This window comes from Lemur catta, chromosome 11 (assembly GCF_020740605.2).
Source record: "Lemur catta isolate mLemCat1 chromosome 11, mLemCat1.pri, whole genome shotgun sequence".
Classification (NCBI taxonomy): Eukaryota; Metazoa; Chordata; class Mammalia; order Primates; family Lemuridae; genus Lemur; species Lemur catta.
In genome coordinates this window covers 39,924,888-39,950,389 of record NC_059138.1, presented here as the reverse complement: position 1 = coordinate 39,950,389, position 25,502 = coordinate 39,924,888, and the positions used below count along the sequence as shown (strand labels likewise).

Sequence of the window (25,502 nt, the reverse complement as noted above, 5' to 3'; positions counted from 1 at the left end):
TACCTTTAAGAGAAAAGGTGACAAAATCAGATTTACTTTTAGTTACATGTCCCTTATTTCTTAATTTCTTTTTAAATTAAAGATAATTTTCCTTTTGTAAATGAATTGTCCTATCATATTGTTGATGATAAGTTAGCTCCTTGGCAATAATCTATATATTTAGGTCAGTCCAGAAACAGTTTAATGTATTATATCATGTATAAAACTCAGTTCAAGGAAGATGGATTTATTTTAGAGGAGCAAGCTATAGAGATGGCATATCCATTTATTTTTGTGCCCCGTGAATCTTCTCAATTTTCAATTGTCATAAAAACTAAATTCTGAATAGTTTTTTTAATAAGAGAAACAGAAATTAGAAGTCACACATTAGGGTTGGGGATGGATGGTGGGAGGGAAATGCATTTGTCAGGTTTCTAAAAGTCTAGTTGATAGGAAAGCTGGAGTCAAGTTCCCACATACGATTTTAAACCTAATTTCATTGTTTATATCAAGAATCCAACTACATCAAGCTGCCCCCAAAATGCCGGTTCATAATTAAACTTTATTTTCAAATACTTGTCAGAGTTTAGTTTTGGCAAGAAGGACTTTTTACCTTTTGAACTTTCAGACTGCTGAGCTGAGGGAAATGGCTGGAGTTTTCCTTTGAACAAAAGTCTACAAGGATTTTTTTTGAACTTCTTATTTATTCAAATGTTCTGAATACAAATGAACCACCTTGGGTGGATATTTATTATTGTTCACCTGCCTTGACACAGAAACTGCAAGCGCTGTGATAAATGGGCTTAAGGCTCTGGTCTCACTGTGGTTCCTTCCGCTGAAATCTTATTTTGAAAATTTCTCACTGTCACCCTCCTTGGCGAATGTCAGCATCTGTTCTCCTAAGCCAGTGGTATTCAAAAGGATCTGTTTTTTTAAACATAAATTTAAAATTTCAAGCACACAACACTGCTTTCATTAAATAGGGGTTTATGGTTGACTCGTTATGAAACTGCATAAAGCAAAAACAATTAGGAAGTTTTAAAGACAAAAAGACTCTATCTAGACTAAAAAAACACAAAGGTGATGTGAATAAAATTAGATGCAAGTTCAATACTTATGTTTTTGAATGTAAATTGACTATATGTAGAAGCAAAAAAAAAAAAGGCCATTTTGCACCTGAAAACATTTAATATACTTTTATTATGTATCTAGTGTCCAAAAAGTACACAGAAAAGGGCAATTTAAACATAGATTTTAAAGTTTTTTAGCATCTAGCACTTGTGCCATTATTATGTATCATGTTGACTACAAACCAAGGCATGATTCACTGAGTTGGAGAAAATTTAACTTTTGCCTTCCAGCAATTCACGCCTGCATGGGTTTTAAGAAGAGTGCTAATTCTTTTCCCCGAAACAAGGACTAGACAACACTATTAAGGCAAATTCTTCTCTTCACAGAAATGGTTGAAGGCAGTTTGAAAAGTATGTTTATACCATTCTGAGAATGGGCATGCCTTCTTAACACATTTACTTCCTTTTCATAGAAATAAAAATGACATGGAATACAAATAACATGACTGTCTAAGTTCTGTCCACTATTATAGGATTGTGTTTTATAAGTTGCTTTTCACCAGTGGGTGAAAATACGGACATATGCATTTCTCTTGTTCAAATTTCCAAATTATATTGTGGTGCCTTATATGTGAGCACAGCACACTGGACATCTCTAAATGTTAAGTGGGGTGGTCTCTAGGATGCTGGAGCACTCTCCTGGCATGGGCATCTCCACTCAGCGCCTCTCATGGCAGATCTTGTGACCTTATTTTATACTCCTTTAGATAGGGTTATTTTGATGTGGGAACTTGCTGAAGCAAGTCTCCATTGGACAAACAATCTAAAATCATGGCCTCCAACCTATCTTTAGGGTTGTTTTCTATTTAATCTAATTCTTAACTGGGCAATTGGAGGAAATTAGAGGTCCATTAAAGAGAAAACCTGGAGCTTCTCAGCAATACTATGATGGAGTTTGGTGGAATATTCTATTCATAACGTGACTGTCTTAGTCTGTTCAGGCTGCTATTACAAAATACTATAAACTGGGTAGCTTATAAACAACAGAAATTTATTTCTCACTGTTCTGGGCTGGGAAGTCAGAGATTAAGGAGCCAGCGCATTCAGTATCTGGTGGGGGCTCACTTTGTGGTTTACGGATGGGCACCTTCCTGCTGTGTCCTCACATGGTGGACTCGGCAAGGCAGCTCTATGGGGCCTCTTTTATAAGGGCACTAATGCTAATCATGAGGGCTCCACTCTCATGGCCTAATCACCCCCTAAAAGGCCCCACACCTCCCAATACCATCACCTTGGGGGGTAGAATTTCAACCTGAATTTTGGAAGGGACATGAACATTCAGAACACGAACACAGCAGGGCCTACTGGCTATCCAGGCCTTTTCCCCTGCCTGCCCCACCCACAGATAGGGTCTTCTCACAGCTGTGCTTCTGTTGGAACACCTGGCTTTCTGGCTATAGCTGAGAGGTTCCAATTTTCTTTGCTCAAAATTTAGAATTAAGAGGCCGGGCACGGTGGCTCACGCCTGTAATCCTAGCACTCTGGGAGGCCGAGGTGGGTGGATTGCTCGAGCAGGAGTTCGAGACCAGCCTGAGTGAGACCCCGTCTCTACTAAAAACAGAAATAAATTATCTGGACAACTAAAAATATATACAGAAAAAAAAAATTAGCTGGGCATGGTGGCGCTTGCCTGTAGTCCCAGCTACTCGGGAGGCTGAGGCAGGAGGATCGTTTAAGCCTGGGAGTTTGAGGTTGCTATGAGCTGGGCTGACGCCACGGCACTCACTCTAGCCCAGGCAACAAAGTGAGACTCTGTCTCAAAAAAAAAAAAAAAAAGAAAGAAATTTAGAATTAAGATTCCCAGAAAATAAAAGCTGTGGTTTGCTGAGTGATGTTAATGTCACCATGATAAAAACAACGATCACAAACTCCTATTGCTGAGGTCCTCACTCCTCCTGAGTGGAGTCCATGCAATTTCCCATTATCTTTCCAGTATATTCTTTCACTTTTCTTTTCTTTTTGAGACAGAGTCTCACTTTGTTGCCCGGGCTAGAGTGAGTGCCGTGGCATCAGCCTAGCTCACAGCAACCTCAGACTCCTGGGCTTAAGCGATCCTACTGCCTCAGCCTCCCGAGTAGCTGGGACTACAGGCATGAGCCACCATGCCCGGCTAATTTTTTTGTATATATATTTTTAGTTGGCCAGATAATTTCTTTCTATTTTTAGTAGAGACGGGGTCTCACTCTTGGTCAGGCTGGTCTCGAACTCCTGACCTCGAGCGATCCACCCGCCTCGGCCTCCCAGAGCTAGGATTACAGGCGTGAGCCACCGCGCCCGGCCTCTTTCACTTTTCTTTATAAGTCTCTTTATATTTCTTGTAACATATAATCTTAAAAGTGACTCTGGATACAAAGTTTTTCCTGAGCTATTTTCCCCTGCCCAATTATTCTACAGACAAACTCCCCTCAACCCATGGTAGCTTTCTGGCTGTGCTGGCTGAGGCATCAGCTCTGTGTGTTCCTAGGATCTCCAGATACTCTCCTCACCTCCTCTGGCTGTCGATTCTAAAGAACCTGGAGGGCGTTTTGCTTAGTAATGCTAATTTTTTGAAAGAGTTAGATTTCCTATTAGAATATTGTCCTGGTGTACTAGCAAGGATTAGGAAATGACACAGTTGACAACACAAAATATTAAAGCCCTTAGCAATCAAATTATAAAAATTATGCTGATGAGATAATGATGAGGGAATGGATTTAAGTTCAAAGAGAATGCAGACTTTTGAAAATCCACTTTCACCCTTTTGGAAAAGTACTAGGTATTAGCAGTTTTGCTTGAAGACCCAAGACCTCTAATTGTGCTTAGTTTCACATCAGGAATACAAATCTCTTTCCATCTTGAAAGTATGGTATTAGTACTTTCTTCTTTTTTTGACATACTCAGAAAGAACAAATTCTTTATTCTGAGACAAGGACAGAAATTCTGAGGCAGTCTGCTTTGTTGACTTTCTCTGTTTACTTATGAGTTTTATTTTTTGAAATATACTTTTTATTTCATTTCTATTAGGGTTGAAGTCCTTTATCTCCAAATTGCTTTTCAACAGAAGAGTCAAATATGTGTAACAAGAATGCTGAGAGAGGTTGAAAAAGTAGAAGTGCCTGTGGGAAATGTGCTAACAGTTTTTCTTATGAGATACCAGGAACATTCTGTGAGCTTCCATCCTTCCTACATGTCCTCTCCCTGAATAGGAGACATAGGTAGATGTTTGAAAGTCATAAAATTCTAACTGCATTTATATTGTGAGGTGGGGGTGAGCAGGAAGGGAGTCACAACCTGCGGGACAACTACATTTCTGCTGCTTCCTAATTGATCTAATAAGCACCCATGGGGACAGGAACCCCCCTACAGGGTACAGTCCACAGTGCGCTCTTAAAGTCTACCTTCACACTGTTAAGTTAGTAATTTTGTCACCTCAGCATCCTACATTTTAAATATCCATTGATCTGCATCACGTGAGAACTGAGGAAGAAACGTAAGGTGGAAATTTCCCACTGATAAAGTAGCAAGTCAACGATGACTTCAGGGACAACCTGTCAAATGAGAAACAAACATGGCGCCAAGCGGCAGGTCCTTACCCGCAAAGGTGCAGCTTCCCAAAGTGCACGACCTCCCTCCTCCAGCCCTGCGTGGTTCCCGCGTAGTAGGTGCTGCTCGGGTGGTGCTCGGTGGAGCACAGGGAGCTGACGTGGCTGCTGCTGTGGTAGCAGAGGGGGAGCAGCAGGTGCCAGGTGGCCCCAAAGTCCCTTGAAAATTCCAGTCTCACGGGATCTGCAGATGAGCTATCAGTCGAGCATCCAACATTGATCTCGGGGAAGAAGAAAGAAATGATACAAATTACCTCAGAGCAAGAAGCCTTGAAATGATTCACCACTTCATTATTTTCTAGAGCCCATTTTCCTGGGAACTGTCTTGCTGAAATATTTAACGATACAAAATTCTGTTTTGCCTAACAGGCTAATATTATACATTATCTTTAAATTATAATTTTTCATAAAGAACCTCAAAGGGCCTCATGAAAAATTTACTTCCCTCATTTTATAAAAAACCAGGAAATGTGTAAGGCAAAAGCTGGGACAATTCCAAATTTTACCTTTGACCCACTTTCCATAGCCAAGCAAATCATAATGAAAAGACTGTTTCCCTAATCCTATTAGCTTTTTTCCCAGTCTACTAGGTAGGGAATACCTTCTATTTTTCTTTTTTATGACACCTTCCAAATAATCCCAAAAGTTTTGCACATGAAGAATCTTCAACATGTATTCAATATCAAAACAGAATATAATCATTCTCATTACTTCCCTGGCACAGGGGAAGACCTTTTTTTTAAAAAAAGAAAACTGTATCTATTTAAGGTGTACAAATGCTGTTTTGATATAATATACATAGCGAAATAATTACTACAGCCAAGCAAAGTAACCTATCTATCACCTTCCATAGTCACGTGTGTGTGTGTGTGTGTGTGTGTTTGTGGGAGGGGGGGTAAGGAGCACCTAAAAATCTACTCTCTTAGCTAATTTTCAGCATGTACTACTATATTATTAACTATAGTCCTCATGCTTTACATTAGCTGTCTAGGCTTATTCATCCTACACAACTGCAGGTTTGTATCCTTTGACCCACTTTCCCCATTCCGCCGCCGCCCTCCCCCACCCGCCCCACCCCCCGCCCCTGGTAACCACTCTACCTGGTCTACTCTCTGTTTCTATGTAAGGATGTTTTTAACCATTAGGGAAACAACCACTCCATTCCTTTCCTCATGCTTTCAAGTGCATTAAACCAAAACTTCATTAAATAAATATATATGATTCTTTCTATGAAAAATTCCCCCCTTTGAATTGAGATTAACATTTTCTTACTATCATGCTATCATAGCATATAGTCATTGATATAAATCACTAAATATATATAATATCTATATAGTATACGTGTGTAAATTTACTTTTTACCTTCTGATAAGTAAATTATTGACATTTGATAAACTTTTCAACTATAGGCACTTGTTTCTAGCTTGATTATTTTGATAATAGAATTCTTTTTTTTTTTTTTAATTTCAGCTCTTCATGGGGGTACAAAAACTCAGGTTATATACATTGTCCGTGTCCCGCCCATCCCCCTGAGTCAGAGCCTCAAGCGTGTCCGTTCTCCAGACAGCGCACCTGGCACTCACCAGGTAGTCATACCTCCATCCCCTCCCCCCACCCCCCACCTCCCCAAGTCAGCACCTTCAAGCATGACCATTCCCCAGACGGTGCACAACGTACTCATCATGTAGGCATACACCCATCCTCTACCCCCACCCCCCCGTCTCAGGCTGATATCCAATTGGTATCCTTCCCTGATGTGCATTTAGGTGATGATCAGGGAAACCAATTTTCTGGTGAGTACATGTGGTGCTTGTTTTCCATTCTTTGGATACTTCACTTAATATAATGGGTTCCAACTCTCTCCAGGAGAACCAAAGAGATGTCGTATCACCGATTCTTTTTTTTTTTTTTTTGAGACAGAGTCTCACTTTGTTGCCCGGGCTAGAGTGAGTGCCGTGGCGTCAGCCCAGCTCACAGCGACCTCAAACTCCTGGGCTTAAGCGATTCTCCTGCCTCAGCCTCCCTAGTAGCTGGGACTACAGGCATGCGCCACCATGCCTGGCTAATTTTTTCTCTATATATTTTTAGTTGTCCAGATAATTTCTTTCCATTTTTAGTAGAGACGGGTCTCACTCAGGCTGGTCTCGAACTCCTGACCTTGAGTGATCCACCCGCCTCGGCTTCCCAGAGTGCTAGGATTACAGGCGTGAGCCACCTCGCCCGGCCTGCTAATAGAATTCTTAAAAGGCCCAAAGGCATTACCTTTTATTAGCATTTAAAGCATAAAATAAGATTAGAAAATAAAAGAGAAAGTTTAAAATAAATACAGAATAATTTCTCCACCAACGCATCATTTGGTCTCTGACTTTTGAGATCACTAGACAACTATAATTTAGACAACTGTAATTTAGGATGTAGACAATTAGTCAAAACCAAATATTCAAAATCGTGTTGATGCAATTAGGCACATTTCAAGTTGGTCTGCCAATTGGCTGGTATAGAACTCAGCTATGAAACAAGTACCTTTGAAAGTTAATACTCTTGAACACTGGCATGTTGCACCTTTGGTCCTGCTGATTCTACCTAAGTTTGTGAAATATGTAGAGGTTTTTACATTAATCATTAATTTGCTCTCTTGACAAATATAAGGAGGGTATGAATATTAATAAAATACATAGAGCAAATATATTTGAAATTATAAAAACAGTGTAGTATTGTTTTACCTGTAAAATTCATAACACCATAATAAATATTATATAAATGTGTGGCATGATACAGACTATAGTTACATTGAGATGGGTCTTAAAGAAATCTTAAGTTGAACATAAAATTGTGAAAATAATACTAGAATTGTATGATCCTTTTCATTCTTATAATGTTTAAAATAATTTATTGCAGTAACTTCCCATTGTAGTAGGTGGGGAAACTATGTCATAAATAAAGGACAAAAATTCAGAAATAAACCTAAGTATAACAATCAGTTCTGCTAATAAAAGTGAATTATGATGCCAAAACCTCTTCTGTCCTTGCACAAAAATGAAAGTCATAGTGCATGAAATTATCTGAGATTTTTTGCCTCTTTCCTAGGTTTTGTTCAAGATGAAAATTAAAGCATTTTTAATAGAACAAAGTCAGGTACCTCAAATTGTATGATGGTGTTCTCATTCACATCTAGGTCGCGGGTGGTAATGGAATGCTCACCGACTTCATTTGAAACAAACACCATAGCTGAATCTTCCTCACTGTTATGCAAGAAAACAAGGAATCCATTTAGGCACAAATTCATCATGATTTGTATAGAAGCAGTGGTTTTATTTTTAGCTTCTCAATTAAATACTTACGGTGCTCCTTTTGAAGAATATGGGCAATAAAGACCAATGTTACCACCAGGATAGAAAAACCAATTGTCTTCTCTGGGCCCAAAGTCAAAGGTATCCAGAAGCATCACAGGGTTGTTTAGATTATTTCCATCAATAATGAAGTCATCAACAATCCAGATTTCTTCTTTCTTACCTAAGGCATTTTTGGATAAAGCAAATTTTTCCAACAATGAAAATCAGATGGACATTTTTGCTCATTGAAAGAAAGTAAAGGACAAAAGGAACTCAGCAGCAACAGGTTAAACACATGCCTTCTAGGGAAAAAACACAAACCAAGTAACAGCATATTTACAGTGATTAAAGAGTGAAAAAATAAAGCTTGCAACCACATTAAATTGACATAGCATGGAACTGCCTCACTAATTTCAGAAAGCTGTGACAAACAGCTTGTGAAAGTATGCTGTCCTGCCCATCACAGTGGTGCTACGGACCCTGCACTGGCAAGAGGTGCACTAACTAGTCTACTCAGGGAGTGACTCATGACTTTTTTAGGGTCAACCCATGACTTCTCAGCACCATGCTTCAGTCAGACTGGAGGACTCTGGCCATTAAAACATTGCCCTGCCACATAACTGTATTTAATTGTTTTATTCATTTAACACAAAAGAAAAATATTTTGTGACATGCAATATTTCATTTTTTTCCTTAATGCTTTTCAAACCTTCTATGTTGATTTGAAGATATAGGGGAATACATAGAAAACTAGTGAAATCACTTCTTAGACTGGTATAGGATTTGATTCAGCAATTTAGGCTTGGTGTTTAAGGAAGATGTTATAGAGGTGATAAAAAGGGCCAAATCCAGGCTGCTTTTGCACAGCACTGTTTGGACTGAACTTGAAGCAAGATGATAAGAATATGCTAAGCAGGAATATCAAGATTCACCAAGGTCACATCTTCACTGATTTCTGCCTGTAGTACAATTCTTACAAAACATAAAGAAGGGTATATAAACAGCATCCTGTAGAAATAACCTGATGCTTTAAATGAAATCACATTTCTCTCTCCCCCTAATCCTATCAAACTGTTCTAGTAGCTTTCTTTCTTTTTTTAATTTCAGCATATTATGGGGGTACAAATGTTTAGGTTGCATGTATTGCCTCTGCCTCGCCCAAGTCAGAGCTTCAAGCATGTCCATTCCCCAGACGGTGTGCACCACACCCAGTAGGTGTGAATATCCCCATCCCTGCCTCCCTGGCGCCCAATGAATGTTACTACTATATGTGCATATGGTGAGTACACGTGGTGCTTGTTTTCCCATTCTTCTGATACTTCACTTAGTAGAAAATGGGCTCCAGCTCTATCCAGGATAAATCAAGAGGTGCTACATCACCATTGTTTTTTATGGCTGAGTAGAACTCCATGGTATACATATACCACATTTTATTAATCCACTCATGTATTGATGGGCACTTGGGTTGTTTCCACATCTTTGCAATTGTGAATTGTGCTGCTGTAAACATTCTAGTGCAGATGTCTTTTTTATAGAATGTCTAGTAGCTTTCTTTCCTCTTCTTGTTTAAAAGCAATTGGTGAAAACAATGAAAAAAATTAAGTAAGCATTCCAAACACAACATGGAGAGAACCTGGATTTAAATCCTCTGGACTGTAAAACTGGTTACAAGATATGTATATGCACAGACACATATATGTTATGTTCAAGCTAAGTCAAAATTTTTATTTTATTTTTACTTATTAGTTATAAAAGAAATAGGTTAAATCTTAGAGATGGAAGTACATTTTTCTTATCCATTTCTGTGTTACCTCTGTAAAGAACCTGGTTAATGTGGTATCTCTGTACTTGTTTAGTGATTAAATGCATGATTTGGTAAAGTCTGGTCCTTTATAGTCAACAGTTAACAGAAATAAAGGAAACAATAAAACATTACAAATTTATGGAATCATTTTCTGTAACCATTTAAAAATGCTATTAAATTATACATTCACTTTAACTTATCACTGAAGCAAGTGTATGTGATAAGAATATTTTATCTAAGGTACTATCTGTTTGGTTTAAGTCCCTCCCACTGTGTCATGGCATTTTGCTATAATGTTCTGTCTCACTAATGAAATGCCACACTCAGAAGAACTATGTATTCCCAAATAAATTCAACAAAAATGAACTTACAATTCATGAGTGCCTAATAGTAATGCTGGATTATTTTTTAAAAACCTTAGCTCTGTGACAGAATCCAGCTATCTTTACATCATCAAAAGAACTTACTAGTCAGGTATGAGGAGATGATAAAGATATATAAAGTTAAATATCTATTGAGACTTGCCAAAGTGAAGCATGTAAAATGTGTGTGCTATGGACAGCTAAACCACTCAGTTGACAAACATTTCCTCCACACTTTAGAAACAAATACATTAATATGCAGAAGAACACATGCATTTTTACCGTTGTTATAAGGTTGCCAGAGTCTGAATCTTGTCGCATTGGTTTGGGCAGTGTATGGCAAGGGAACATTAATGAAAAGTATACTGGTCGTTTGAGGGAAGTAAAATTCATCCATCAGGTGCCAAGTGATTCCTCCATTGACGGAGAATTGTAATAGAATAGAGTGAGACCTCTCTGGGGTGCCTAGGAAGAAGACAACACAAGCATAAAACATATTGTGATAAAATGGGGGAATGGTATGTTTTTAGCTGATTCTTTTGGTGGCAGTGCAAAAGCTGACTTATATTTACAAGAAGGCTTTACAGTCCAAATGCTTCAGAAGCAACTCAAGGTGAAGACAGGTTGGGTTTTCTGTATGAATATATCTCAAAACACACACCAAATCTTGGATTTGCACACAATATCTCCCTTTCTCTCTCAGATACACCTATACACCTTTCTGTATTTAGGAAACATTACATCAAAAAAATTTGATTCTACAGGCATCGCAATATTACAAAGGGTCAAACATTTAAATCTCAGGATACAAACAAAAAACCTACTTTAAAATTTATTGTATCCACAATAACATTTTCAAGAAAATTATTTAGTTGATATGAAAAGTCAGAATGATAAAGAGTAGGCTTTTTGTGAGTTCACATCTATAAAAATAGTCCAAATTTTTCATAAGTTAAAAATTTGTTAATTTAAAATTCTTATAGCTAGAAAGTAGTGGTACAGAGACTCAGGGACATAATGATAAATTTAGCTACCCCAGAACTGGCAGGATTACTAGAGCTGCATGAAATTATTTAAAATCAGTAGTTTTCTTATCCTTATATGAAGATAAACTCATATTAAAGAAAAACATTTGTGAACATTTATGTACACAAATCTATGTTAGCTCTTCCATATAACAAAGCTCAAGGGCCTTAAATCTGTTATTTTTGTGTGTGTGTGGAGGAGGAACTGTGCAGGGGAGAATTTTCTTGAGGGAAAATAGTGAATTCACACCCATAGAAATGGCTTACCTTTTGCTATAAATCTAAGTGAAAACTGGACATACATAGTATTGGTACAATCTAGATCTCTTGAAATAAGCATCCTTAGTCCTTCCTGAAAACAAAAACATCCATGTTAAGCAACCTTATTTCACTTGCAAAATTATATTCCTTTAATTCAATGCAATTAACTTGCACCAGCTAAATAATAGATACATGTAATGATCAAGAAGCAAATTTTGTCCAGTTTAAAAGGAAAAATGAAAGATCCTTGTTTCCTCTCTCTTAATGGCCTTCATTTCCTGTGCCTAAATAACACAATTGCATTGTCTCAACTCTAAGTCATACTTTGCTGTGACTTTTACAAAAAGCAGTGCACAAATGATAGCATTATATATCTACAGGCCTTTTTAAAACTAGCCTCCTTTGATCACAGCATGTTGAGAGAGGAGTAAGGAGGAAGCAGATGGAAAATGAGCCAAGTGCTCCTGCTGGAAGCCGGGGACTAATAGGTAACTTTTTCAGGGTTCCAAGGAGTCTTCCGAACTTACTACTCCTTTGCTCACTCTGACAGCCCCGGGAGCTCTCATTCAGGCTGACACAACACCCCCCAGTTGGTCAAGTTAAATAAGGCATAACGAAGGCAAGTCCCCATGCTTAGGCTGTAACCATTCATGCAGAGAAACCAACGAACGAGGAGAGAGATCACATTAGCTTTAGTAATTTTTTCTGCTAATTAACTATTTCTGGTTGCCTGGGATTGACAGCGCGAAAGGTTCGTTTCTTCATGTGTTCATATGATTGCAGTGACAGCCAGTAAAATACAATTTCACTGTGCAAATGTCCTCAGGTCCAAACAGGCCTTTAGTTTCTCAGCTGCAACTTCTGAATGAAGAGACCCTTGAGTGATGTATGGCTGTGTGATACTGAGTGGACATTGTCAACTGATTTCTTATCAAGTAACAATTGCCAAATGTAATTTTAGCTAGAAAGGGCAAAACCTTCCTCTTCTTAGCATTCATTATAGATCACATTCCTTAATAGCTGAAAAATTTTAAATAGAGCTAATTTCACAATAGCAACCATGCACTGGGTGCCTCCACACGCTGGGTCCTAAAATAGACACTTTGCTCATTTAAAGCACTAGCACTCCTAGAGAAAGACATTATTATTCTCATGATGCGGATAAGGAAACAGAAACTCAGAGAGGGCCTGGCTCAAGATTACATAGTTTATAATAAGTCATGGTAGGATTCAAATCCAGATATGTCAGATTCTGAATCTTATCCTCTATCCTTTATAAGATACTATTGTTTTGTTTATTAAACCATTTTGTTGGTCTGGGGAGAAAAAAAAATCCAGATAATGGTAAATTCAGAATTTGAGAATTATTTGATATTGTAGTGAAAAAGCAACTGCATTTATTCACATCTTGTAACTTCACAAAGCATAGCCTCATACTTCTAGGACAGAAGGTTGTCATGCAAAAGCTTCCCAGTCTTCATTTTTTTTTTATGCCTAACAATTTACTGCCCTGCTCAGTCCATGATACCTAATCAATGTGTCTTCTTCATGTCTCAACGTCTTTACCTTCTTTCTCTCTTAAACATTTACAAATATAAAGCCTTGGATTCTTTTATGACTTGGTGCTATGTGGAGGTTGAAGTTGAGAGGAAAGGTGGCTCCTCAGCTTGTAATTAAAAAGCTTTGAGGTGGATATTTGATAGATTCACCTAATAAATATCCCTTGCTAACATCAAGATAAAGGAATATGATTATTCTTGTCTTTTGATTATGGAATGCAAGTATAAAACTGTTCCCATGGGCAAATACAAGTCACCTGTAAAAGGATCCCTTGTACACTGCATTTTGATTAAAAAAAATTTTTTTTTTTTAGAGATAGGGTCTCACTACATTGCCCAGGCTAGTCTTGAACTCCTAGCTTCAAGCAATCCTCCCACCTCAGCCTCCCAAAGTACTAGGATTATAGGCGTGAGCCACTGTGCCCAGCCTTTTGTATTTTTAAAATTTCTCTTTTTTACACTGAATTTTGTAGGAGCAATTTTGTTGAAAGTGGGCATGATCTGTAATGTAAAAGTATCTTTCATATTTGCAATATTTGTTTATAGGTTAGCACATGATATTGATATTTATACAGAACTGTCAAGTCCTGTTGCCACATATATTCTAGTTCACACAGATATGTTTCTTTTCTCATCCTTTTTCCAGGTTCAGTGATACATTTGTGCTAAATGTGAGGAATTCTTTTGCAACCAACAAGCTATTTTAATAGCTGATAGTACTCCTGAATCTATAAACATTAAAAAGAGACTATCATTTCCTTTTTCACGAAAGAATGCCTTTCTAGGTCAAACTACAACCTATTGAATGGCACACGCTGAGCCCTCTCTACATCTTCCAGAGCTGATAGATACTATGTCTAACACATATAATGCTTGGCTGCTCTTGCATTTGGATGGCTAAAAGGAAAATATAAAAGACTATGCATCTTTCTCGTTTATACAATCTAAGGACCAGATTTTAATTCTACTGCTTAAAAATTCTACTGCTTTAAAAATTCTTTGAATCATGAAAAGTTACATGATTTCTGCCTTTTTGGTCTTGCCAACTGCTTCAAAACTATTAGAAGTGAGCTAGTGGTAATGAGAGCTAACATCTAAGACAAAACTAAAACAAAACACCAAAACAATAACAACAAAAAAACACATGAGTTTCCACTCTGAAAATTTTTACCTTAATTGATTTGGTCTCTTGAAACGCTCAGGGACTTGTAAATGTCTCAGGCCCTAATCATTTTTTTTTTCCTTTCTCATCCAAAACTTGAGAAGAATTTGGATTCAAACAAGGATGATAACTGGCATCTATTAACTATAACTAAAAAAGTTCCAGGGTATCTAATTTTCTAACTGTTAGGTATTAATCATTAAGGGTGTATAAAAACCCATGCAGATTTTTGTCACAGATTTCATTTGCACACCTAGATTAGTCAATTTCCCCATGCTGAGAGAGATGGGATGTAGCATGTATTCACATATGAAGATGTGCCAGCTTAGCACAGATTTTTTACATGCTTGCTTGACATTTCTCTAATCAGAAATCTAGGCTGAAATATAAAAATATACCAACAATGTTTGAGAATGCTATTTAACTTGACTTAAATTTTTGGTTTTCTTAAAGTCACCAAATGATTCTATTACCAGAAATTTTAAAAAAAGAACAAAAAAGTAAAGATCTTTCACAAAATCATTTAAAAATATTGCAAATTAAAAATTTAATAACATAAAATGCTAGCATCTAGAAATTGAGATTCTAAAAACATATGAATGTTTTTATATATAAATTTACATACATATAAATTTTTATACATATAAATTTGTATATAGATAATTCCAGCATAAAGTAAGGAAGGTCTGGTCACCAAAGCAGAGGAACAATTTATGCTCAAGTGATCATAAAAAGTGGTTTCACTGAATAGAAGAGGAAACATGATTTGGGCTAGACGTCAATAACTGTGTGTAAAGTAATACATCATCTAAACAGATTGAGAAAGGCATTTAGGTGGAACAGTGGGTGAAGAAGGGAGTGTTAAGAGTAATGTAGAGAAGTAGAATCTTATCTGACCCCTTTAAAAATGAGAGATGTTCCAGATTTGATGGTTTCACCATTCAGATTCCCTCTCTCTGCACCATACACTTCAGGCCAAAGGTCAGGATGTAAGTTGCTGTTGAAATCATCTTTAAGAATCGCGGGCAGAGGAACAACAGGAACACAGTAGGATCCACCAAAGCCCCGGTCACACCTAAGGAAAAGTATCAGTCAAGGCATTATTTGTCATGAGTTCAATAAGCCATTTTTATTTTTGCATTGTAAAGAAAGAAACTGCCAGTTTTATTAACTTACACACAGCGTCCAGCATCGCAAATCCCTCGTCCTGAGCACATCCAAGGGCACCCTGAGGCCAGTACAACATTATCAATAGCCCAGGAATCAGCTCCCACGGTGTAGTTGGCCTGAATCCATCTGAACCGGGTCCTGGGAGAACTAACCAAAGAAAACACACCATTGGTTTGACAAGCAACCTTGAAAGCATGAGGACATTTATTTTAATTCCCTTTTCCCTTTAAAGGAGTTTTCTCCAGAGCCCAGTTCCCTCTTCTTTGAGACACTTTATTTTCCTACTAAGTAATGGATGCTATTTTCTCTTGACCCATAAACAAGAGAGTAGAAAACATACTATTTAACTCTTTCACCATTTCTTTCATATAAGATTCTACAAACACATGTGTGAGATGGAAATCTTATTTTGAACTATAGATTTATTTTGTTTTTGAAATACAGGCAGAATTTCAATTTCAGGCTTTTACTGCTATATATTCAGTACTGGGAAAGATATATAAGATGATAAACATGAGGCAAAGTTAGAATCTTACAAAGTTCTGCTAGTGAGGTCCCTATTCTACTGTCCCTGAGTGGTTTCTGGGAGTACACGGAAGCCCTGCGATACCCCTGCCCTGTATTTTGGTTCTCGAGGGTCTGGCTCTCTAAGGCTGAGGACTAGAACGATGTGACACATTCCCGTATTTTCTACCATATTTGCAATCTGTTATTTGGAGTATACTGGGTCACAAGACTGCTTTACCCAGAAATAGAAGCAGCCTTACCAAACAACAAAAACAGCCCCTCATTAAGGAACAGATCGCATAGCAGAAGTCTGTTAGTTATTTGCAAAGTGGTACACGGTCTGCCTGAAGTAGAATTTCAGTAGTACCACTGCAAGTACTGCTGTTTCCCCTACACAAGTTCTCCTTCAAAGTAACACAGCTGTCAGCATGGTGGCTTTAAAACAGAAATCTAATCCCATCGCCGCTCTATTTAACACCCTTCAGTGGTTCCCTAATGTGCATGTACCGTCAAGGCCAAACTGCTTAAGATGACATACATGGCCCCTCCATCACCTGCCCTCTTCCCTGGCTCAAGCCTCTTTCCCTATTTCTTGCCTCATAATTATGTTCTGACAACACCGAATCCTTGAATTGCCCCATCAACTCATGCTTCTTCTGGCTTTTGGGATTTTGCTTTGGCTTACGACAGCACCGATGCTCTCTCACTCTCCTGTTCCCTCTGGTAAGCCCTCCTCACTTAGACTCAGCTGGGACATCAGCTCCTCCGGGGAGCTACCTCCAACTGCCCCAAACTGAGTTAGGGAGTATCCTCCTGTGTTTCAATGCTAGCCCTGAGTATTACCTCTGTTATTTTATATCATACGTAGCTGCTTAGAGATCTGCTGTCCTAAATGCAGTGATGTGCCACATAACGACACTTTGGCCTGCATATACGACAGCGGGCCCATAAGACTAAAATGGAACTTAAGAATTCTTGTCACCTAGTTACGTCTCCATGGTCCTGACCCTGTAGGTCAAGGCTAATGTGTGTTTTGGCACTTTAGTTTTTAATAAAGAAGTTTAAAAGGTAAAAAAAAAAAAAATAAAAAGCTTTATAAAAATTAAAAAAGCAAATAAAGATATAAAGAAAAAATTTTTTGTACAGCTATATAATGTGTTTGTGTTTTAAGCTGTGTTATCACAAAAAAGTTAAAAAAATTAAAAAGTTTATAAAGTAAAAAAGTTAAAGTCAGCTAAGGGTAATTTATTATTGAAGAGAGTTTCTTTTATAAATTTAGTGTCGCCTAAGTGTACAGTGTTTGTAAAGTCTATGGTAGTGTACAGTAACGTCCTAGCCTTCACACTCACTCACTGACTCACTTAGAGCACCTTACAGTCCTGCAAGCTCCATGCATGGCAAGTGCCCTATACAGGTGTGCCATTTTCAATCTTTTATACTGTATTTTTACTGTACCTTTTCTATGTTTAGATATATATATATAGATGCACAAATACTTGCCATGGTGTTACAATTGCCTACAGCATTCACTACAGTGACACACTGCACAGATTTGTAGCCTAGGAGCAACAGGCTGTACCCTACAGCCTAGGTGTGTAGTAGGCTGCACCATCCAGGTTTGTGAAAGTACACTCTGTGATGTTTGCATAACAACAAAATTGTCTAGTGACGCATTTCTCTGAATGTATCACCATCGTTAAGTGATGCATGACTTTAATATATTTGGATCCTGGCATCAGCTTATTCATTTAGTATCAGAGTGCTTACAATGCAATAGGTACTCAATAAATGTTTACTGAATAAGAAAAGGAATAAATGAGCTACAAACAAGCACTATGTAAAGCTCTGGCGGTCATAGGAAACTAGTTTAGCCTACATACTAAAACACTTTGGTTTTCTGCATTTTTTTCCCTGCCATTTGGTGTGCATCTCTGAATCAGAACTGAACCAGGAAAACAGAAACTACTATAAATATTTAACACAGAAAGGATTTAATGCAAGGGACTGGGTACGTAGTGCATAGTGGCAGAGCTGAGAAACCAATAGAGTCAGTGAGGAAACCTGAGCTTCACAGTCAGGAAGCCACTCACTACGAGTCCAAGGCTGGAGGGACACAGGAAGGAGGCACTGCTGCTGGTGTGTGGGGGCCAGGGCCCTCTGGGGGAGCTGGAGCCACAGAGGTCGGCCAAGCTGCACTTGAAGCAGAAAAGGAGGGAGAGGAATACCCTGGCTTATCCTTTATTTCCTCCCTCCAATCTCCTGCCAGTGTCCGGCACTGTCTAACCCTCTCAGGAAGCCAGCAGGTACAGGAGGCTGCGAAATGTAACCCCTAGAGGCCAATTTCCCCCGCATTTCCTGCCATTTAGAACAGAGCAAGGAGGGGAGAGGCAAGGATCTGCGGGGGAGAGGTCCCGGGCTGGCACCGTCTCTAATCAGTCATCATAGCACACGCTAGAAAGCGTCCTAGAGGGTCCTAGAAAGACCCTCAAATTGTCCAAATGCCTCCACCCCAACAGTGGGAGCCTCCTGTAGGTCAGCACAACTCCTGAATGTGATCTGAAATGCTGGGGAGGGGAAGGGGGGTGCAAAACGATTTGAACATGCCAAAGGAACCAACCTTTCATTCGCATTGTGGTATCGAGATGAAAAAACTAAGGGTGCTCTCCTGTATCCGGTAATCTCACATACTGCTTAACGTGAAGAAGTATCAGTCTGCTTTATGGGCAGAGACTTATTTTTACAACAGTGTAAAAACTGAATCTGGTGGGCAGCATTCGTGTTGCTAAAGAACATTAAAGTTCAGCCTTGTAAAACTTTTGGACCTCTCTAGCCTTATTTAAAAATTGCAACTCAAAGCACCTTGCACTTTTTTTTAATTCTTCCTGGCACATTCCTTGCATAATTATCATGAAGGAATAATAGAATCCCCAAGGGGAATCACAATTATTTTCAAATTAGGTGATAGAAACCCAACATTCTGACATGTAGTCAAATGACAATTCTCACATGGTGGAGAGTGGAAGGTAGACAGTGATCCGCTTCCAATTCTGGAATCTTTCCGAGGTGTAAATTGAACTTTCTGTGTAGTGCAGACAGCCTATGGTTGGAGGAACACACTCTTCGGTGACAAGATGCCAGTCCCTGCCATTGTTCAGAGAATACTGGAGCTGTACACTGTGGGAGGCGCTGAAGGGCTTGCTACAGCCCATGCTCATTTCAAACTGCAAGAAGGTAGACGCTGACACGTGAAAATCCCAGGTCTCAGCATAACGAGGTTTTCCTACAAAAGAAAGTGCAATGGTAGCATATAACTGTGCTCTTTCCTTCCTTGGCGTTTATGCTTATAACCAACACTTAGGATAACACACAAGAATCATGGCTTATCTGTCTCATATGTACTTTGACTTTTCTTCTCATATTTCCTGTTTTTATTTGGTTACCTACAGAACTCAGAAATATGGAAGGCTGCTAACTTGAAAAGCATTACCACATTGAAAACGGCTAATACAGAGTCTTTTTAAAACAGATATAGCACAGTTATACTATTTTTGAGGTACATGTGATATTTTGATACATGTATACATGTGTAATGATCACATCAGGGTAGTTACCACTTCAAACATTTATCTTTTCTTTAACAGAGTCTTAAGTCTGTAATTCTGCAAATTATAATATATATATATTTTTTGCTCTGCTTTTAAGAAATCTTATTCATATCATCCATATGTGAAAGACAGTTCCAACAAAAACCAAGTCACTGGGCTCACCAAGTTATACCAGGACAATACAATTGTTGTCCTGAGAGCCTCCCTCAGCACAGGTAGTTAGGCACATAGTTTTGCATTTGAAAATTTCCTCTTGAGTTTTAGTTAATTTAGTCCTATGCTTAATCAAATATTCTCCCTTTATCTGGTGATGATATATACCTATGTTTTCAGTAAATATCAGAGCAGTGTCCATAGAGAGACAGTCAATATCGACTTGACCTCCTTGGATTCGATACCAGTTGGCTTGTAAATCTATAGAGCCATCAAATTTGTCTTGAAACCCAGTTTGAGAGCTGTCATTCATTCCTATAAGAACATCATCCAAAGCCCACTGGGCCGAGTGCTTCCCTGCAATCAGATGAATAAAGGCAGTTAGAGAAGGTTCATTACATAGCAACGTGAGTAGCTTTATGACTGTGATTTTAAATCAAATTGTCTAGAAATTGACAGTAAATTAAGAAACACAGAATACAAGGTGAGTATGGACACTGCATGATCTCAAAGCTACCGGGATGTTGGAGTGAGCAACTCACCGTGTTGCGGTTGCCACCACCGAAATGCCGTTGCAGGTGTCTTTGCCTCCCGTGGCAGGTCAATGGAAATGATCTGTGGTTCCAGGAATGACATGAAGTCCAACTCTCGAAGCAAATGCCACAGTATTCCATTGTCATTTGAATACTGAACAACAAGCCCTGAGTTAAAAGACATAAATCCAGTCACTTGGACAGTTTCCTAGAGGCAAGGAACAGTATTTCTTACATGGTGAAACTGCAGCAACCTCAAATTGTGTCTCACAGAATGAGAGCACATTCGTCTAACTTTCAAGGAATGAATTAGTAGACTTGAAGGCTCATCAATTTCTTGACAGTTTCTAATGCACTGACTCCCAGGAAATGGAGAAAGAAAATACATAAGCTCTTTTAAAGACCACTCAGCTTTGAGTGATGAGTAGGTTGGTAAGGGGAACGTAAAAACCCACTCCAGATCATGTATTTGAATTTTAGATTCTGTCCTGAATGCTACAAAGTCTCATATCATTATTATATACTCAGAAGAAATATCTCAATCTCCCCCTGGCACAAAACTAAGTGGCTCTCTCTGCTGCCGAAGCACAAGGCAGTAAGCACTGCCCACAGTCTGAAATTCTGTTAAGCAGAAAGATCCTTTTACTAGCACTTCACACTTTGTCAGACCCTGGTCAGTGAAGCCTGAATGAAGCCCAATTATTAAATAGCAAACAGAAAAATTCACCCCTCTCCAGTGTTAGTTCGACCTTCCTTTCCCTATCATCCTTTCCCCCTTTACTTGCCCTGTCCACCCACACCCCTCCCCCGGCCACCAGGGCGGTAGGATCCAGGGACCTGCACACTACATGGTGGGGACCTGGTGTGGTACCAAGGGCACAGGGAAAGGGTCATGCTGAATGCAAAGGAACAAACTGCTAAGGATGAAACTGTGGGAATCAGTTTACATAGATATAATATATAACTGCGTATAAATCAGTGCCCATCTTAGGAACAAGACTGTGCCAGTCTTGGGAATAGTTATATATACAGTTACATATGTATAATTTTATTAATGTTATTATGAATATATATTTGTTCTGATGGGAGGGGGCAGAGGGATAGATGGCATTTATCTAACTGTCTATGCCATAATTATTCCTGAGACTGGCACTGTATATTCATAATTATGAATAGAGGGATACTGAGTTACTTTTTGAGTATTCATAGAAATTATGCTTGGTAAAGTTATATTTATTTGTTATTTTATTAATTTTCCTATTACTGGCTGACTGGAAGGTCTCAATCCCTTTATCATGTTGGATAACAAAGAGTTTACTAAAATAAAGTTTCAAGAAATATTACAATAAAATGTAGAGCTATAAGAAAGCTGTTCAAGGCTAATTAATAGCACATGGAATTACTGTCACCACATCTGACAAGGGACGATGCCAAGAACAAAAATGACAAATATGCTAAAAATTAGAAATCTTGGGAGAATTAAGCCTACCATATTTAAAGTTAAGGAACGCATTGAACTAATTGAGAGGATAAAAATAGTTCAAAGCACGGAACTCTCTGGGGAGACAGCAGGCTGCACACAGGTGTAGGGATGGGAGGTGGAGCCTCCGCTGACTGAGCTGAGACCCATGTGTTGGGAAAGGCACAGAGTCACACAGGAAAGCTCATGAGAAAAATTGAAGTGAGGCTGTTTCTAGTCTTTATTCTAGTCGAGGAGTGTCTGGCAAAAGCTGTATGTAGTCTCTAACCCCTGATGTTTGCTCAAAATATGTCCCATTGGCTTTTTAGTGTGATGTTGGACAGCTGAGGGTGCAGACGCTTCAAAATTTAGTTCTTGTAGCCATTAATTTGTGTTAATATGGTTTACACTTCATAAGATGAGAAAGAGGTAGAGAGAACTTATGTATATAGTTATTTGGGGGTGACCTATTCAGAAGGTAGATTATAGGACCAGAAATGAAGCATCATGAGAATATTAATAAAATTTCACCAGCTGGTCCTTTCTAGTGCCTTCCACTCAAAGTATGGTCCAAGACCAGCACCTATATCACCTTGGAACAGGTTTTTAAAAATACGTCCACAAATTCTTTGACACTCCTCCCTTTAAAAAGTGGAGTTTAATTCTCTTTCCTTTGAGTGTGGACAGTCTTAGTAACTTGCTTCCAATGAATAGAATATAATACAACGGATGGCGTGTGACTTCTGAGACCAGGTCATAAAAGGCATTGCCGTTTATTCCTTGCTGTCTCTCAGATCTCTTGCTCTGGGGAAAGCCCCCCACGTGTAGGAAGGATATTCAAGCAGCCTGTGGAATTAGAGGCTGAAGACCCTTGCCAACAGCCTGAGAAAAACTGAAGCCTTTTGCCAACAGCCATGTAAGTGAGCCGTCTTGGAAACACATCGCCCAGGCCTGGTTAAATCTTCTGATGACCATGTGCCTCCTGGCCTTTGTCTTGACTGCAACCTCATGAGAGATCCTAAGCTGGAACCATTCAGCTAAGTTGTTCCCAAATTCCTGATTCACAGAAACTGTGAGGTAACAAATATTTGCAGTTATAAGCCACTCAGTTTTGGGATAATCTGTTATGTAACATACCTCTCCAGTCCTACTGTATCTAAATGTGCATTTTAACAAGGCTCCCAAATGATTCAAGTGCACATTAAAATATGAGCAGCACAGCCCAGGAGGTGTGCACTTCACTTGGTTTCTGCTTCTTGCCCTTCTCCCTCATTAGCTTTTTTAGGAGTGTCACGTACACCTGCAGGCAGTAATGAGGTCTGCAGTGATGAGGGCTCCAATTCCAAAGAAAAATCCCAGGTAAGTATGAGAGAGTGGAGGAGTGCAAGAAAGGAAGACTGCAATGTACATATCTTATGTCAGTTGCTGAGCCTCATTAGCTGGGTTATCGAACATTGTACATCTGAATAAACCAAGCCCTTTAGCTCATCTACCGAGGGTTTAAGGCATGTATTAAAATAAAACATTTCTTTTTTTAAACTGCAATGCCATCTATGTTCTGTCCAGTCTTATTGAAAATAGCCTAATTTTGATTTTAATTCCAAATATGTAAATTGATGCTTCAGCTTGAGTAAGTAAAAAATCTTTACTTTCATCACTGGAAGAGATTTGTTCAAGGATTTAAGCAGATTTACATTTTAACAACCAGTTTTCAATAAAAGGCTGAGAAATGCCTGTGGGATGTGAATTACATGGCTAGCATTGAGTTTATAAAAGTGGCTCACGACTAGCTGAGAAAAAGTTTCTTGTTCCTAAAGGGATCCTAAGGGGCATTTGCCTCACAGGGCAGACAGCAGCCCTTGGAGTTGGAAGTTAAATATAGAGCAGAGACTCATATCTGTGATAAGCAGATGCTTCCTACTATACCATGCTCAGGGTTTTTTTCTTCTTCTTCTTTTTTTTTTTAGGTCATACACAAATAGGGGGGTATGGATTTGTCATTTTCAAAAGAGTTATGCACACAAATTTCCTTTATTTATTTTTTTTGAGACAGAGTCTTGTTCTTTTGCCCTGGCTAGAGTGAGTGCTGTGGTGTCAGCCTAGCTCACAGCAACCTCAAACTCCTGGGCTCAAGAGATCCTTCTGCCTCAGCCTCCCGAGTAGCTGGGACTATAGGCATGCACCACCATGCCTGGCTAATTTTTTCTATATATTTTTAGTTGTCCAGATAATTTGTTTCTATTTTTTAGTAGAGACGGGGTCTCGCTCTTGCTCAGGCTGGTCTCGAACTCCTGACCTCAAGGCATCCTCCCACTTCAGCCTCCCAAAGTGCTAGGATTACAGGCATGAGCCACTGTGCCCGGCCACAAATTTCCTTTAGATTTCGATTTATTAAATGTTACTTCCTCGGTGAGCCCCTACCCAGACTACTCTATCTAAATCAGCACCTTACTTTCCATCTCATCAGCGTATTTGTTTCTGTCCAGCCCTTATAGCCTAACATTTTCTGGCTTATTTATTTTCTTTATTGTTTATTATCTGACTCTTCTCACTAGAATGTAAATTCCCTTAAGGGCAGAGATCTACGCAGAAGGTGTTCATTAGTGCCACACTGGCTCCTCCCTCTCCAGCACATAGTATGTTTGTCCTTCTTATCCCCTTCACCAGGTTTCTCTTTGCCTCTGCCATATGGTTGGCAACATCCAGAATCTACCCGGCAGCTGCTTCATGATTCTGGGTGCTGGGATGAGGACCTCAGATGACCCATGAAGAAAATGTAGCACAAGAGAGAAATCCTTTTTATTTTAGCCCACTGATATTTAGAGGGTTCTTTGTTATTGCAGTACAACCTAGCTCATCATGACTGACACATCTGTCTTTTGGTCACATTGTCTCTGTAGCACCTAGAACAGTGTCTGGCTTAGAACAGATTCTTAATAAATATTTGTTGAAGAGGTTATGGAATGCAAAGTGGTCAATAAAAGCTTCTAGACTGCTGCTCCAATTAATGGATGATTTGGATAATCAGCCTAAAAGTACTGAGATATTCAGAAAAAAAATCATTAAAGCCTTCAGTTAGTGATGATATGGCCAAGGAAATGCAGAGCTGATGAACAGAGCCCGCCGCAGCTCCGATGACTAGTAGGCACTGTTTGAGCCAGTATGCTTTACACAGTCATATACAAGATAACAACAAACAGATAAGGTGCAAAACTCTTCACATGCTGCTCCAGAGACCAAGGTTTGGAGGATCCACCTGAGAAGCCCATGGATTTCGTGCTAGGACCCAACTCACATTCTGGGTTCCTTAATGAATCCCATCAGATCTGTAGCGCTCCCGGACCCTACCTATGCTTCAGGCCTTTTGCATTTCCTTCAGAACTGAATTATGTGAGGGAGAAGATGGTATGGGAGTCTGGGGCGGGTGGAGTTCTGGGCAAGGAGAGAGGCAGTATAGTCTGATGGCTAAGGCATAAATTCTGCTGCCAGCATGAGTGGTTCAATCTCCACTCATCACTTACTAACTGCATGATTGTGGGCAAGTTACTTGGCCTCTCTGTGCTCAGTTTCTGTAACTGTAAACTAGGACTAATACTAATACTTACAGCAAAGGGGTATGATGAAGATAAAATGAATTAACACTGATAAAACACTTGGAATAGCATCTTGCACATAGAAGGTCTCCCCAAAAGTTAACATTTATTATTAATATTACCAAGAACTGTTCCTCCTACACAAGGATTCTTGTCCACTCAGAATGTTTATGAGCAGGAGCAGAGTTTGATCTGCATTCAGTAATGCCCCATGCAAACAAGTTTCTAGCCCTCATGCTGATGTAAAAGTCTCTGCTATTGGGTTTTTTCCTCTTCCTGGCGAAAGA

At 39.0% G+C, this 25,502-nt stretch overlaps 1 protein-coding gene across 2 annotated transcripts in view; it reads right to left on the bottom strand.

Annotated features, from left to right (window-relative positions):
- The window catches only part of RELN (reelin), a 441,212-nt gene that overhangs the window by 63,657 nt on the left and 352,053 nt on the right, over window positions 1-25,502 (bottom strand). For both annotated transcript variants that reach the window (XM_045564269.1, XM_045564270.1), the window contains exons 32-41: window positions 20,173-20,331; window positions 19,799-19,987; window positions 18,879-19,152; window positions 15,372-15,512; window positions 15,093-15,270; window positions 11,481-11,565; window positions 10,471-10,653; window positions 8,032-8,203; window positions 7,830-7,932; window positions 4,682-4,911 (exon numbers count right to left, since the gene is read on the bottom strand). In XM_045564269.1, coding sequence (XP_045420225.1) covers window positions 4,682-4,911; window positions 7,830-7,932; window positions 8,032-8,203; window positions 10,471-10,653; window positions 11,481-11,565; window positions 15,093-15,270; window positions 15,372-15,512; window positions 18,879-19,152; window positions 19,799-19,987; window positions 20,173-20,331 — 1,714 coding nt within the window. The remainder of the gene's footprint in view (window positions 1-4,681; window positions 4,912-7,829; window positions 7,933-8,031; window positions 8,204-10,470; window positions 10,654-11,480; window positions 11,566-15,092; window positions 15,271-15,371; window positions 15,513-18,878; window positions 19,153-19,798; window positions 19,988-20,172; window positions 20,332-25,502) is intronic.